Here is a 15,007-nt window from a genome sequence, read left to right on the forward strand (position 1 = left end):
CCCGTTACGGCCCCCAACATCCACACTCACTTTTCTCTGTTAAAAACCACAAAGTCTTGCTGGATGGCGTCGAGGCAGTCCTGAAGGTAGTCATTCTCCTGTTAGTGAGAAAGACAGACCTGAGAGTGGAGCGGACGCCATCGGTCCCCTCGGGTGGGTTCCTGGACACCCCTGGCCAGCTCCTCCTGTGTCCTGCCTTCTCCACCTGCAGCCACTGAGCGCCTGCCTTGGGGCCGTTGGCGAACCCTGCTCTCAGGGGCCAGAGCCCAAGCGGTCAGCCCAGGCCCATCCTGAGAAGCAAACTCAGATGGGTTCTGCACTAGGCCCTGCACTGGCCTGTCGCTGGTGGCACAAGCATGACAAAGGCCCTGGCAGACCCGAGACCCAACACTAAGACCCTGGGGTGCTGGGGGTGGTGCTGGGGGGTTGCGCTGGGGACCTCGATCTGGGTGGCTGAACCGCAGACTCAGGGCCACCCAGCAGCCCAAGGCACGTGTGGAGGTGCCCGTCCTGAGCCCTGACAGACCGGGCCGGGCTGTCCACGTAGCGGGACTTCGGAGAAGGCCAGACTCGGCCTGCAAGTTTCCTGCATCCAATTCAAGGCCCTGACGTGGAAGGCGCAGGACCCCGAGCACAGAGGGAGCCTCCAGGAGCGCCCTCTCCTGCTGGAGACGTGCGAGAGCCCCACCCTATTCCCGCTGACGTCACAGAGCTGCAAGCACAGCACCTGCCTCCAGGACCTGCCCCACCCCCAGCCACGTGCAGCACGGCCCAAGGGACCTGGGGGTGGGGGCTCCATGGCCAGACAAGGGGAGGGTCTGCCCTTCCGTGACCTGGGGTCTAATTCCTTGGCAAGAGCCCCTGGGGTGGGGCCTGATATACTGCAACTTGGAAACCTGGAAGAAATGATGCCCAGGTGAAGATTCCAGAATGAGAAGGAGGTCAAAGAAGTGGGAAGCTAGAATGGGTCAACAGACTCAAGACCAAAGACCCACGGAGTTCCCCTGTGGCTCAGCAGGTTAAGAACCCGACTAGCGTCCATGAGGATGTGGGTTCCATCTCTGGCCTCACTCAATGGATTAAGGATCCAGTGTCCCTGAGAGCTATGGTGTAGATGTGGCTCCGATCTGGCATTGCTGGGGCTGTGGTGCCGGCTGGCAGCTGCGGCTCCAACTGGATCCCAGCTCAGAAACTTCCATGTGCCACAGGTGCAGCCCTGAAGAGCAAAAAAAAAAAACCAGACCCTCAGGTAACCACGTTCTCCCGGAGGACCCAGACTCTCCCTCCAGCCAGGCGACGAGGAGGGGGCTTGTGGGGACAGGGCATCCGGGGGGCTCAGGGGGGGTCTGCCTTCTCCGAGAGGTTCGGCTCCAGAACCCCCAGTGGAGGCAATGGCGGGATCCACTCAAGGAGAAGCCTTCCCTCCGCCTCACCTGGCCCATCTGGTGGTGTAACCACTGAGACGGGCATCCAGGGTGGAGCGGCAAGCGGGGTGCCCGGCCCCAGGGTGTCGATAATGCCCAACGGGTCCCAGCGCTCCCACCTCCACCAACGCACAGGGAGTAAGAGCTGGGGTGCAGCAGCAGGAGGCTGACGCCGGCCTCTTGATGGAAAGTCACAGACCTTTTCCCGTTTTCACTGAATTCTGCTCTCAGACCTGGAACCGTGGCCTGAAGGAGGCGGGGCAGGCCTGGAAGGAAGGCCGTGCCACCCCAGCCCTTCTCAAAGGTGCCCTCGGCTGCGGCCCCACCCGTCTGCGGACAGGAGGTGGACCCCCAGCTGGGGGGCCTGCTGGGTGCAGGGTCTGGGCTAACACGCCCGCGCCCACCTCACAGCCGGCCCCCGAGGGGCCCATGGCTCACCCAGCAACTGTCTTGGCCACGCGTAACCAAGACGGACAGACGGCAGAATTCTCACATTAGTTCCTTGACTGGTGGAGTAACAGCTACTATCGTGGAAACACCCCGTGAGAGCCCTGACACTCCCCCCCAAACCCCGGCTTGAACAGGAAATGAACACACAAGCTCACGTGCAGACTGCAACGGCCGTGACAAGGGCCACCGTCAAGGGCTCTTGACGTCTTTGCCCGTCTGTGGGGACACGGGGACGCCGCTCCTCGTTTGTTCCCCGTTTAATTCGCGCGCGTGGCCCCGAGGAAACCCCACGGCGGGTGGCAGGAGAGGAGACCTCGGACAGATGTCGCCTGGGGGCGGCCTGAGGGCTGCTGCTGAGCCCACGTGGACGCTTTGCCAGAAGAGACCACACCGCCGCTGGCGGCCGGCTCGGGGCCACCGACGTGCCCGAGGCGTTCTCGCCGGTGCCTGTCGGCCGCGAGCCCGGCCCTGCGATGCCTGACTTTGCGGGGCGCGCGAGGGCCGCACCCACCCGAGAAACCATACGTCGCGTTTTGAATTGGGTTCTTTTCCGGGTCTAGTGTCCGCCGCGATGCCAGGCTGCCGCGGCCACCGCTCCCGTCGGCCCCGCCACAGGACGCCTCTGCGGACCCGCGGTGCCACGAACGTCAGCTCGTCACACGAGAGTCTCCGCTTGACTATCCAGTCGGCTGTTGGGTGGTTTCCCCCTGCAGGAGGCTGCGGGGGCCTGAGCACTGAAGCCGCTGGGCTGGGCCCGGCGGGTCGGATCGCCGGGTCAGGGGAGTTCATGCACGTTCGCCTGCGGGTGTTTCCAACCCCCTGCGGTTTGTCGGGACGTAAGGGCGCTGTGCGCGGAGGACACGCACTTTGGCATCTTGCCGCAGGGCCGGCTCTGCTCCTGTCCTCGGTCACGACACAGTCAGAAACGGCCCTCTCTCTGCTCGTGATGCCATCAGGCGAGCGGGAGGTGGCAAGTACTCTGGGTGCCCCAGGCCAGGGAGGGGCAGACACCCTCCAAGGACTCAGGAGCCTGTCCCCCTGGAGAGCTCCTAGGGACCCCGTGACACGGGTCTTGCCAGGACAGCCCCTCCAGGGCAAGGAAGAGTTAGCTGACCTCCCCTCCCCTCCCACTGAGAAAGCGGCACAGCACCTGGCAGAGCCGCTTGGATTTTGGAGAAAGCTGTTTCCCTCCAAGGACCCTGCTCAATGCCCAGAGGGCCTCCTCTCGGGCTGGGGGTCGCGGCCACTCCCGGCTTTAGGTGGGCTCTGAGGATGGCTCCGCTCGCTCATCTGCTCCCTCCCCAGCGAGCACAGCCCAGACCTGTGAGCCCTTGGGGACTCTCGGCAGGTTCCTGGAGCTGTCCCTTCTCCCCAGACGTGTCCCCACTGGCAGGAGTAACAGGCCTTACTCATCACGCAGAGGCAGGGCTTCTGGGCCCAAACGCCAGGTCATCCCCGTAGCTGCGTCCACGTTCCCCGGCCCAGCGCGGATGATAAACGGAGAAAGGCACAGACGCTGCCCTGAGAAGCTACTGTGTCCAGAGGTTCCGGCCACTCGGGAAGAGGGCCAAGGGCACACCAGGAGGTGAGCCTGACATAGGGACCGAAGGAAGAGCAGCTGAGGGTGGGAGGAGCTACAGTGGGGACGGACGTGGTGGAGACGCGGTGCCCGGGTGGGCAGCCAGGGGCAGGGCCAAGGCTCTTCTCATGACCCAGGTTCTCCCAGGACAACTGAGCACGTGCCCGGGGTGCCACTCAGAGGTTCTGATTGTGTTAGAGGTAGACCACGGGACAGCAACGTGCTCCTGGGCCCCTCCTTCCCCAGCCGCTGCTGTGCCTTCAGCGGGCAGCCCTGGCTGTGCCCCCCGGCCCCGTCGTCGTCAACAGGGAGCCCTGGCTGTGCCCCCGTCCCATCACAGCAGGCAGCCCTGGCTGTGACCCCCCCAGCCCCATCATCAGCAGGGAGCCCCGGCTGTGCCGCCCACCCCATTGTCGTCGGCAGGGAGCCCTGGCTGTGCCGCCCGCTCTGTCGGTGGCGGCAGGGAGGCCTGGCTGTGCCGCCCGTCCCATACACTCTAGTGGCTCTTCCTTCTGAAGCGCATGCCTGTGGTCTGGAGCCTTCGGCCAACACATGGAGTTGGGGCCACAGGAATGCACGTCCCTGTGGGTCCCTTCACGGGCAGCCTCTGGGTGCGGGAGTGGGCAAGTCCCACTTCCCGGGAGCATAATCCAACTCGGTTCCCGCGGTCCGGCTGCTGTCCACGGATCTGCCTGAAACCCAGCCTGGCCAGCTCCTCTGCTTTGCGTGACTGTTCCAGGGGCACGTCCAGAGGAAGCCCGTTCGCACAGTCTGCAGGGCAGACGTCCCCAGGCCCTATCGATGCTGACACGGACCCCGGATGTCACCTGAGGCGCAGAGTGACAACGGGCGTGGGTGTGAGACCAGGCTCCACTCCAGTGGCCTGTCCAGTGACTCAGATAAATCCACGAACCTCTCAGACTCCCTGGAAACGCAGGGACCCGGGCACCTGAACAATCTAGAGAAAGACGCCCACTGCCTGCCCTCGAAGCCCCCGCCCCCGGGCATCCAGGCAGCTGGGCCACCAGGACAGACACACAGATCTGGGAAGCGAAGGTCAAGGGCCCAGCCAAACCCTAGATTCGCCGTCATGACTCCTCGAAAATGATCCCGAGCCATTCGGTGCGGAACGAACAGCCCTTTGAGCGACTAGCCCCTGACGACCTCACGTCCACAAGCAAAGGACTGACTGGACCCCCCGACGCCATCCACGAAACTGCTGAGCGCATCCTGGACCCAAGTGTAAGAGAGAAAACTGCACACTTAGAAGGAAACGCCAAGAGCATGTCTTCGCGACCTTAGGGTGGGCAATGGTTTTGGAAAGACACCAAAGCGCAGACGAGGAAAGAAGAAAAGCAAAGACTTCTGCTGCGAAAGGCACAGAAAGAGAAGAGAAAGCGCACAAACTAGAAGAAGGAGCAAACTGGGTCTCTCAGGCACTCATAGGTGGAATATGCAAATAAATAACGCCCGCCACCCAGTAATACAACCGAAGTGAAGAAAGCAGCTTTAGGCATTTCACCTAAAGACCCTCCCACCCCCCCAGCAAGCGCGAGCCTGACGCGGGGTGTCAGGGCCCCTCCACGCCTGCGATGCCACCGCCGGACACCAGGGGCCGCCGTCAGCCCGGCCCGGGGACCGGCTCCGCTTCAGGGAAGACCCCACCCGGCCCCTCACCGCACAACAAGAGGGGCTGACACACATCTCTGCCCAGACCACGCCTGGGGCAGCACCGGGCCTGCCAGGGAGAGAGGCTGCTCCCCAGGGCGTGCCCTCAGCCTCTGAAGGGTCCCGGGGCAGGGGAACTGCTGTACGTGTCGCCGCCGTGACCCCCGCTGTCCACACCTGCGTCCCTGGCTGCGTGGTGAACCCTAGCCACAGGCTCAGGGACAGGCTCAGGCCGGGTGGCTGCACCTGCTCAAACTCACGCTCCCAGGACCACCCACCTGCCTCCTGGGGCCGTGATGGGGCCAGGACGGGGGCCAGGCCAGGCTGAACCTTGTCCCCCAGGGGTCCCTGGCCCCGTTCCTCAGAATGTGAAGTGAGGTCCCTGCAGAGGCCCCAGGACGAGTGGAGGGCAGGTCTTCCTGGAGTAGGGGTCCCACCCAGTGTGGCCAGGGTCCTCGTGGGAAGACACCCACGCACACGCACACCCACTGAGTTGGCTGGGCTCACCCTGGGGCTGGGCAAGGCAGGAGGCACCCCGAACCCCTGCCCGGGCTCCCACGGACAGCAGCCCCACAGCACAGCAGAGGGGGCAGCAGGAGAGCCCCACCCCCACCGCCCCGCTCACCGACTGGGAGCTGTCCCTGCTGCTGTCCCGCGACCTGTTCTTGGCCAGACGCTTCTTCTTCTTGTGCAGCGGCCGCGACTCCAGGATCATCTCCTCCAGCTCGAAGGTGGGGTCGCAGTGCAGGCGGCCTTTCTGTGGGGGACGGTGCTGAGCCCGCCGCTGGCCGCCCCGTGCCCCGTCCCCCGCCCCCAGGTCCGTAGGCTTACGTTGGGCACGAAGCCGGGCTCCACCTTCTTCTCGCTCAGCTCGGCCCACAGCACGTCGGCCAGTGCGGGGGCCGCCTGCACGTCCCGCAGGCTGGACATGCGGTGCTGGGGGTTCACGGTGAGCAGCTGGAACAAGGGCCCCGTCAGCCGGCCGGTGCGAGGAGCCCCGTGCGGGCCTCCCTGCGGCCTGGCCAACGGCTCGGACCGCAACAGGAGAGCAGCGTCACGGCCCAGGGCGCCTCGGCTCGCAAGCCCACGGGCATCATAGCGGCTGGGTCTCCCCACAGGCCAGGACCAGAGCCCCTGGCCGAGGCGTCTCCAGGCCTGACCCCTCATCTCCCACCGTGCGCCTGGGCCTCAGGGGGCCAAGGGCCACCGTGTCGCCACCTGCGCAGGGGTGGGCACCCCGCATGGGGCGAACACTGTGTTAAGAGCCCCTCTCGGGACTGGGGTGGGGAGGGCTCAGGTCTCTTGGCTACACTTCCAGGTCGCGTGGTCTGCAGGCAGGGCCAGGACCTGCCCAGGAGGACCCGTGGGCCAGGGGACAGAGCTGGGGTGAGGGCTGGGCCATGGGTGTCCAGCACGCCCTCCCACCCCCGGCCTGTCCCACCTCAACGCAGCAGCGTGTCTGAGGTGCGGCTTCCCAGTGGGGGCTGTGCTGTCCGCCGAGGAGCAGCCCTGGATCCCGGGGGAGCAGCTCCGACAGCTCAGGACCCACCCAGCTGAGGGCCACCCCGTCACATGCTCAAGACGGGCGCCTGTACGGGGGTCTGGGGTCTTCTCTGCTTGTTCCCGGCAGAGGGGCCGGAGCAGAGCAGGCCCTCGCTCTACATACACCCCATGGTGTCCCCCCCGCGTCTGGGCATCTACAACACGGAACCCGGTGAGATTTCTGACCCAGCCCCGCCAGGGCTCACAGGGGCCGAGCTGTCACAGAGGACAAGGGGCCCGCCGCCCGCGGCCGGAAAGGAGCACAAGCTGCCTTCCCTGCTGGGGTCTCCGCGCTGCCCACCCTCGGGCAGGAGGCTGGGTCCAGCCCCTCGTGTCTCGGGCCCCGGGCTCCAGGCAGGGCAGGGCTCACCTTCCGCAGCAGGGCCACCGTCTCCTTGGACCAGGTGGGGACGTACTGGACGCTCACAGTGCTGAAGAGCTGCACCAGGGACTCCACGGCGTTGCTCGAGTGGATGTCATAGGGCCTCTGGGGGCGAGGACAGCACTGCACCAGGGGCCCCTGTGACCCAGGGGCACCCGGGCGGCACCCACCCCCCAGGGCAGGCCCAGGGACGAGACCGGGAAGCGAAGCCTGTACTGTGGCTGGGAAGGGACCCGCGAGGCCGCGGACCGGCTGGGAAGGAAACAGAGCATCCCAGGGGCCTGGGCCGGTGGGACAGCTGCAGGGGGCAGGGGGGCAGCCTCCCTCAGGGCCAGGGGCTCACGGGGGGCTGAGGGCGCAGTGCCTCGGAGGTCCCCAGGGAGGGGCGGGAAGGCAGCGGGAGACCCAACCAGGCTCCCGGCCTGCTGGGCTCCAGGCTGGCTGGACGTGGCGGCTGAGGGGCGAGTGCGGGGACCCGGGTGCACAGGAACCTCGTGGCCGGCGAGGACAGTTCTCTGCCACCCCCTCGGCCGGCATGCATGGGGCCATCCCTGAGCGCTGGGGTGGGGCAGCCCCACCCCTCCAGACACCCGGGCCACCCCTGGGGACACGGCCAGCTCGGTGTCTGGGGGCTCAGTGGGGCCGTGGGAGCTCCATACCCATCCTCGCAGCAGCTCGTAAGCCATCACCCCCACCGACCACCAGTCCACCTCGAAGGAGTAGCCGGTCCCTCCATTGACGAAAGACTGGAAGATCTCCGGAGCTTTCCGGGGGGAAGGGGCTGGTGAGCATCCCTGATGGCTGCCCCCTGACCCAGGCCTCGCGACCCAGGCCCAGGGCTGGAACCTTGGGCCGGGCCCCAAACCAGGCTGCCCCCAGAGCTGGGCTCGGAAGCCACCCCCACTGGCCGGCCTGCCCGTCCCTCCTGGCCGCCTGTCCCCACGAACCACCTGGTTCTCGTCCAGGACCCACAGCCTGGCGGGGGCGGGGCCTCCCACCATCAGACCCACAGCCTCTGTCCCGTAGGTCCCTCTGCCGGATCCAGCATGGCCGTTCCTAACAGCCTGAGCTGTCACCTGCTGCTGTTGCTTTAGGGCGGTGACCTGACCCCCAGCCACCGGTCAGCCGGGGAGCCAGGCGGGGCCGGGCTCACCCATGTACGGCTTGGTCCCGGCGAGCGCGGTGGCCCTCTCGCCGTCCCTTATGATGGTGGCGATGTTGAAGTCGGTCAGGTGTGCGTGTCCTGTGAGGAGAGAGGACGGAGCGACCCTCCGAGTGGGCAGGGCCCCCCCGCCCCCCCCAGCTGCCTCGGCCTCACTCGGCCCGGCTCACCTTGCTCATCCAGGAGAATGTTGTCGGGTTTCACATCCCTGCAGAAAGAGCAGGAAGATGAATCCAGAAAATCCGGCAGGCCGAGGGTCCCACGAGGGCCCCCAGCCCCCAGCCAGCAGCACCCTGGGCACTGGGTGAAACCGGCCATCCGGTCCCTGGGGGGCTGCCTCGGCTCCCCACCTCCTGAGGCCGGACAGCAGTGAGAAGGCCTGGCACTGGACGCTGAGGGGCGCCACGGCCCCTGAGGACCAAAGCGGAGCCCCGCCCGGCCCGGCCCCCCGAGGTGGGCCCCTCCCAGAGCCCCGCGCGGCACCGAATTGTTGACCGGGGTCCGTGGCTCCACCAGCGGCTTCAGGCCTCGCCTCCCCCACCCCCGGCTCTCAGTCAGTGTTCGGGCCTGGACTGAGCCCAGAAAACAGAATCCCCCGGGGAACCGCGGGACTCGGGGGCCTTTCACCTTGTACAGCGCGGGTGCTGGGCTGTGGACGCAGCTGTGCCTTCCTAATTTCATCTGCCTTCAGTCGTGGGATTTTTTCCTTTTTTTTTTGGTTTTTATGGCCACATGCGTGGCACATGGAGGTTCCCAGGCTAAGGGTCTAATCAGTCCTACAGCTGCCAGCCTACACCACAGCCACACGGCGTCCAAGACCCAACTGCGACCTACACCGCAGCTCACAGCCACGCTGGATGCTTAACCCACTGAGAGAACCCAGGGGTCACACCCGCGTCCTCACAGACGCTAGTCTGGTTCACGACTGCTGAGCCACGACAGCAACCCCTGCCTTTGGGTCATGTTGAAATTAATTTGAATTTGCCGGGGACATGGCAGATGGGGAAAGGGCAGCTGCCAGGGGGTGCCAGGGACCCTGCAGTTGAACGGGCCAGGTGAAGGCCGTGCAGACGAAGGCCAGCGGCCCTCTGTGCTCAGACCCCCCGGCCCCGGGCGGACGTCCTCTGCGCAGGGCGGCTCCGCCCCGGGGCCACCCCGGGGCAGGTCTGTGGGCAGGGCCGGCGGGGCACACGCGCCGCGGCCTCGCCCGCCCCGCCCCCGCCCGGTCAGGTGTGCCCGCACCTGTGGATGATGTGCTGCCCGCGCAGGTAGTCGAGGGCCAGCGCCATCTCGCAGATGTACAGCCGCACGGTGTCCTCGGAGAACTGCACGTTCTGCTGCAGGTGGTAGCGCAGGTCGCCCCCCAGCAGCAGGTCCACTACCATGAACATGTCCTCCTCGTCCTGGAAGGAGTACCTGTGGGCACCGGGGGGGGGGCCTGGCACGCGCACGCTCGGGAGCCGGGGCGCAGCTCCTGCCACCCCTGCCAAGCCCCTCACTAGCCCCTGCTGGAGCGGGGCCTGCCCAAGGGGCTGACCCATCCCTGCTCAGGAAGACAGAGAGGCCCGTCCCCACGGGGATGCCCAGCTGGGGCAGAGAGGCGCCCGTCAGTGCCCCGTGGGGAGGGGAGGACGGCCCGTCTCTGTCACCTTCCCCGCTGCCCTGGCTTCCTCTTCTCTAAACGCAAATAAAAGTCGCTGCGCTAGGGGGTCGTTCACGCAGAAACGGAGACAGTGAGGCGGAAGGCTCCGGCCAGAGGCTGTGGTGACGGGGACGGGACGTGATGGGGTGGGTGACGCGGGTGCTGGCGACGGTGGCGGTGGGGCGCGTGCCAGGGGTGGCGATGGGATGAACGCGACAGAGAAGGTGTCAGTGACGACGGCGAAGACGTGGCGGGAGCAGAACAAGCGCTAAGGACCTCCTTCCACTTCGCAATTTCTGCCTTTTTTTTAGGGCCGCACCCGCGGCACATGGAGGTTCCCAGGCTAGGGGTCGACTCAGAGCTGTAGCTGCCGGTCTACACCACAGCCCCAGCCACGCCAGATCCAAGCCGTGTCTGCGACCGACACCACAGCTCATGGCAATGCTGATCCTTAACCCACAGAGCGAGGCCAGGGATGGAACCTGCATCCTCATGGCTCCTCAATGGGTCTGCTGAGCCACAGGGGGAACTCCTGTAAGCTCTTTTGTGTGCTCTCAGAGGTAACTTCTATTGTTAACCATCCGGCTTGTTTAAGACTCAAGTGACAAAGAATTCACTTCGTGCCTGATTTCACTTCCTGCTCCCCTGAAGCCACACTGCCCTCATTCCCCCCGCCCCCGGAGGCGGGGGCTGGGGAGAGGCATAGGGATGGGACCGCAGAACACAGGGGCCTGGATGCCAGGCTCTAGGACAGTCCGGGGGTCTGGAGGGGGGTGGGCATGAGCAGGTGCCTGCCCCCAGCGTCTGGAAGAGAGGCTGCAGGGGCCTCACCCTGTCTGGCCCTGGGACAGTGAGACACGCCCCGGGGCCAGCCTGTGCGGACGGGGACACGGGGACACTGGCTGCAGCAGGTGGGGAGGGGAAAGCTCCCCGCCCTGAGTCTCCCCACGCTCAGCGCTGGACCTGTGCGACCACGTCTAAAAGGCGCAGCCCCGCCCTGATCCACGGAGGGGGCTGGCGCAGGGCGGTCACAGCAGCATCTGCAGCAGAGCGGACGCCTTCACCCTGGAGCCTGTGCCCTGAGAGCAGCCACACGGCCGTCCAGAGAGGGGCCACGAGGGCCGAGGCCCCCAGGGAGAGAGACCCTGCGCTTCCTTCGTTGCAAGAAGCCCCAGAGACAGCACTGCGGCTGAGGGTCAACCGCAGATGGCCGTCCAGCCCCGAGGCCACGCGCTGGGGCCGTCCCTGTCTTCCCTGGCGAGGGCCTGGCTTGCCCCGGCCGTGGGGTGGGGGGCAGGTCTGGGGACTGGCTGAGCCGCCGCCTCCGCTGAGTGCACTCCGGGACACTCAGGCGGCAGGAGAGCACCTCAGAAGCTCATGCCCTGTGCCAGGGGCTGTGCGAGGCCCCTGGCTCAGCAGGCCTCCTGGAGGTGGTGGCGGGGGGAGGCTGGTCCCCCTGCAGCCCACAGGCCCCCCACGGCCGGGGCTGGTCTCTGTGACAGTTTGTGGAGGAAACTCAGAGGCCAGCCCTAACACTCTCCCTCAGTGACTTCGGTGCCAGTAACGCCAGGGGCCACAGGCGTCCTGGGTGGGGAAGCCTGGGCGTCCCGCCAGCTGGGAGCCCTGTGTCAGGGCCCTGTGCATGGGCAGTGGGCCGGCTGCCGGCCCGGGGCACACTGGGGGCGGGAGGGAGGGCAGGGCGGGCGACTGGCCCGGGGAGGGCACGGAGGGGCGCGGTCTGGGGAGGGCGCACAGGGGGCGGCGGGCCGGGGAGGGCAGGCCGGGGCGGCGGGCTGCGCGGCCGCTCACCAGAGGTTCACCAGGAAGACGTGCTCGATCTCCTGCAGGATCTGCAGCTCGCGGAAGACGTTGCGGACCTCGTCCCGCTCGATGCACTGCTGCTTGCTCATGTACTTCATGGCGTACATCTTCTCCGTGTCCCGCTTCTGCACGATGCACACCTGGGGGCAGAGGCCGCGGGTCGCGGGGTCGCGGGGGAGGGAGCGAGAGCCCCACCCCCGCCGGGCACCCCGCCCCCAGGAGGCCTGTGAGCCAGCGGCGCAGTGCCGTCCAGCGCGGGCCCCTGTCCCCATCACACAGGGCAGGCTCCTCGCTGACCAAGTTCCCGCGCAGCCCAAAGCCCAGCCCTCTGGGCAGCGAACTGCCCGCTCACGAGCAACGTGGACGCTGCGGACGCAGCGCGACCTGCTTGGCAGAAGGACCAGGGCGAGGAGAGACACGAGAAGCAGAGAGCGAGGAGAAACGCAGGCTGGGGTCCCTGGTGGCCAAGGGGCATCAGAACCCGGGCAGGTCTCCAAGGGAAACAGGAGAGTGCCCACGTGCTGAGCGGCAGGGCCGCCCCTCTTTCGTGCAGAGACCCCCCCTTCCGAGGACGGATCACCCCAAGCCATCTCCCGTGGTTTGTCTCCAGATCCTCAAGGAGTAGAAGCCGGGGGCCTGGGCGAAGTGGAAGATTCTGGACCTCAGGTGGGCAGGAGACTGTCCCAGGTGCCTCAGCCACAGGGAAAGAGCCTGGAGCCGACAGCGCATCTCAACGGGCACCAGATCTGGGGCCAAAGCTGCTGGATCCAACCCTCTGGGGAAAGCGCGTCCCTCAGGCAGGACGGCATCTCAGAAACGAAGGCCACTTTTCCCGGGGTGGTCTTCACAGCCGAACCAGCGGCGACACACTTTCAAACCACCTCAACGCCAGCATCCTCGCGGGCACGGGCGAGGAAGTGCATTTGCTGACCCACCCCCTGGAATGACATTTACAAAGACTTCTAGTGACATGTGACAATTTAAAAAATGCCAAGCGAAAGGGTCAAGCTACATTATTTAATGCAAACAGCGTAGAGATGACACAGCCACGTGGGCGGAAGGCAGACTGGCGCTCAGCAAACAGAGCAGCAATGCTGTGGCGGGGGGGACGAGGACACCCCCCTTTGCTTTTGTTCCTACAGCATCATCTTGGGGACATCTGGTGGCAGACACTGGTGGAACCCCCCAGTTCCAGGCCTGCTCTCGGGGTGAGGCGCCCCCGGTTCCTGAACACCCCACATCACCCCAGCACAGCAGCCTCGTGGGCACAGGCGTGGTTTCGAGGTAACTCCTTGCTCACCCCCATGCTGTCCACAGGCCCCGAGAGGCGCAGCTTGCAGGTGGCACCCATGAGCACAGAGGGTCTTTCACTGTCACGGCTAAGCTTCTGCACACCTCCAAGTCTGCCCAGCCTCCGCCTGGAACCTGCTCGTGGGCGCAAACCCCACCAGGGGCCACATGGGCCACCAAGACGCCCATGAAGCTCTGCCGAAATCTGCCTCGCCTGGGCCGACCTCCCTGGATGGCCCCAGCCCAGGCACGTGGGGGGTGGCCTGAGGCCTGCGTCCCTTCGTGCCTCCAAGGACGTCCTTGACACTGTGAGAGTTGAGGCCCCTCCTGCCACAGGGTGGGCGCAGAGGGAGCCCTGAAGTGAGGGCCAGTGGAGCACTTCTGACGTCCTGCTGCATATCCCTCCCCAGCCAGCGGGCCCTGCCTCCTGGGCCTGTCTGCTCCTCACTGGCCCGCTGGTGGCCTCTGAACTCAGCCGACCCTCCGTTTCCCCATCTGGCTCGTGAGCTTGCAGGGGTCAGTGAGTAGCCGCGGGTGAGAGCCCTTGGCAAACGGCCGGCAGTCAGGGTCAAGTGCAAGCCTGTGCCAACATGCCCTTTCTGTGGCCAATGATGCCCAAGGATGTCCCCAGACCCTGTGCACATGTGACCTCACCACAAAAGGGACTCTGCACGTGTGGGTGGCCGGGGATCTCCAGGCGGGATGCGGCCCTGGAAAGTCCAGGCGGCCCCGGACGGGAGCACAGGGTCCCCGCCGGGGAGGCACCACAACGAAATGCCTCAGGCTGTGCAGCCCGAACAGACACCACTTCTCTTGTGTTCTCTGGAGGCCGGAGGTCCGCGGTCAGGGCGCGGCAGATCTGGTCCCTGGCGAGGGCTCTTCCTGGCTTGCAGGTGGCGCCTGGCTGCGTCCTCAGGTGGCCTCTTCTCGGCGCGAGCGCGAGGCGTCTGAGCCAGCCCTGGTCTGTGGCTCGTCTTGCAAGGACTCCACCCCGTCTCGAGTTCCCATCCCCACAGTCACAAACACCATCACCCTGGGGGCTGGGCTGCAACAGGGAATCTGGGGACGCAACCCAGCCCACGGCAGCAGGAAACGTGACCACTGGAGGGGCTGCAGCTCCAGGAGCCGGGAGTGGCCGGGAGGCTCCCCACACTGGCCTCCGAGCGAGCGTGGCCTCCAGGCACCTGGATTTCAGCCCAGGCCTGCGGCCTCCAAGTGATAGGAGTGTGTGTCGTTTTGAGCCACCAGGTCACTGGTGACAGCAGCCACAGGAAACAAATGCAGTCACTCAGCGCCCCGGCCACCCCTGCCTCGAACCACGGCCCTCCCGCTGCCAGGGCTGCTCTGGGCCATGAGGGGCAGCTGCTCACCGAGGTCACCAATTAAAAGCCAAATCACCTGCTTGTCACATCCGCTCTCCAAATGCCTTCTTGGGATTCCTGAGCTGGTGGCAGAGTTGGGGTTGGGGGGGTACCGGGGTCCTCCCGGCCCCACTGGCTGAGGAAGGGAGCCGGCTGCAGGGCCCCAGGGGACAGGTGGGCTGCCCTTTGGGGATTCCCGGCCAAGGTCATGAGGAAGAACCCCAGAGCTTCGGCCCCCAAAGCCTGCCTGGGGCCCCTGGGAGGCCTGAGGGCCAGTGCCTGCCCTTGGGGGGCCATCCCAGCTCCCTGGTGATCCCATCACGTGGCAGGAAGAATTACACCTCAGAAAAAGGCCCTCAGGCCCTTATAAGAGCAGAATTCCAGCCTCCCCTCCCATCCTGGGCCTGGAGCTGGGAGACCTGGCTACCTCGGTGCTGGGTGCCTGGGGCTACCTTTGCAGACTGCCGCCCAGGCATGAAAATGGGCCTGTTATGTAGACATCAGCCAGAAACAGAAGTAAAATTCTGCCACTGCTGAGACTCGAGGCCACGGGCTCCCTCCCCTCTAGAGCCCTGATGTGGAAGCTCCACGTCCCTGAACACGAGACCCACTCTGACTGCACAGACCAGCCAGTGCCACGCAGGGGACGCTGCCCTCGGGAGGAGGGTGCCAGCCTTCCCAGGGCT

The 15,007-nt window shown here is 66.0% G+C and overlaps 1 protein-coding gene across 4 annotated transcripts in view; it reads right to left on the reverse strand.

Annotated features, from left to right (window-relative positions):
- STK32C (serine/threonine kinase 32C) overlaps positions 1-15,007 on the reverse strand; it is an 86,675-nt gene that overhangs the window by 1,553 nt on the left and 70,115 nt on the right. For all 4 annotated transcript variants that reach the window (XM_021073875.2, XM_084995413.1, XM_003483577.5 and 1 more), the window contains 9 exons: positions 11,659-11,810; positions 9,450-9,623; positions 8,378-8,415; positions 8,199-8,288; positions 7,705-7,808; positions 7,034-7,150; positions 5,953-6,078; positions 5,747-5,878; positions 31-98 (listed from right to left, as the gene is read on the reverse strand). In XM_021073875.2, coding sequence (XP_020929534.2) covers positions 31-98; positions 5,747-5,878; positions 5,953-6,078; positions 7,034-7,150; positions 7,705-7,808; positions 8,199-8,288; positions 8,378-8,415; positions 9,450-9,623; positions 11,659-11,777 — 968 coding nt within the window. In that variant the 5' untranslated portion in view covers positions 11,778-11,810. The remainder of the gene's footprint in view (positions 1-30; positions 99-5,746; positions 5,879-5,952; positions 6,079-7,033; positions 7,151-7,704; positions 7,809-8,198; positions 8,289-8,377; positions 8,416-9,449; positions 9,624-11,658; positions 11,811-15,007) is intronic.

The sequence above is a fragment of the Sus scrofa genome, chromosome 14 (assembly GCF_054392235.1).
Source record: "Sus scrofa isolate SSC_HxYL_T2T_F1_AM1 chromosome 14, Sscrofa_HxYL_maternal_Yorkshire_Landrace_v2.0, whole genome shotgun sequence".
Classification (NCBI taxonomy): Eukaryota; Metazoa; Chordata; class Mammalia; order Artiodactyla; family Suidae; genus Sus; species Sus scrofa.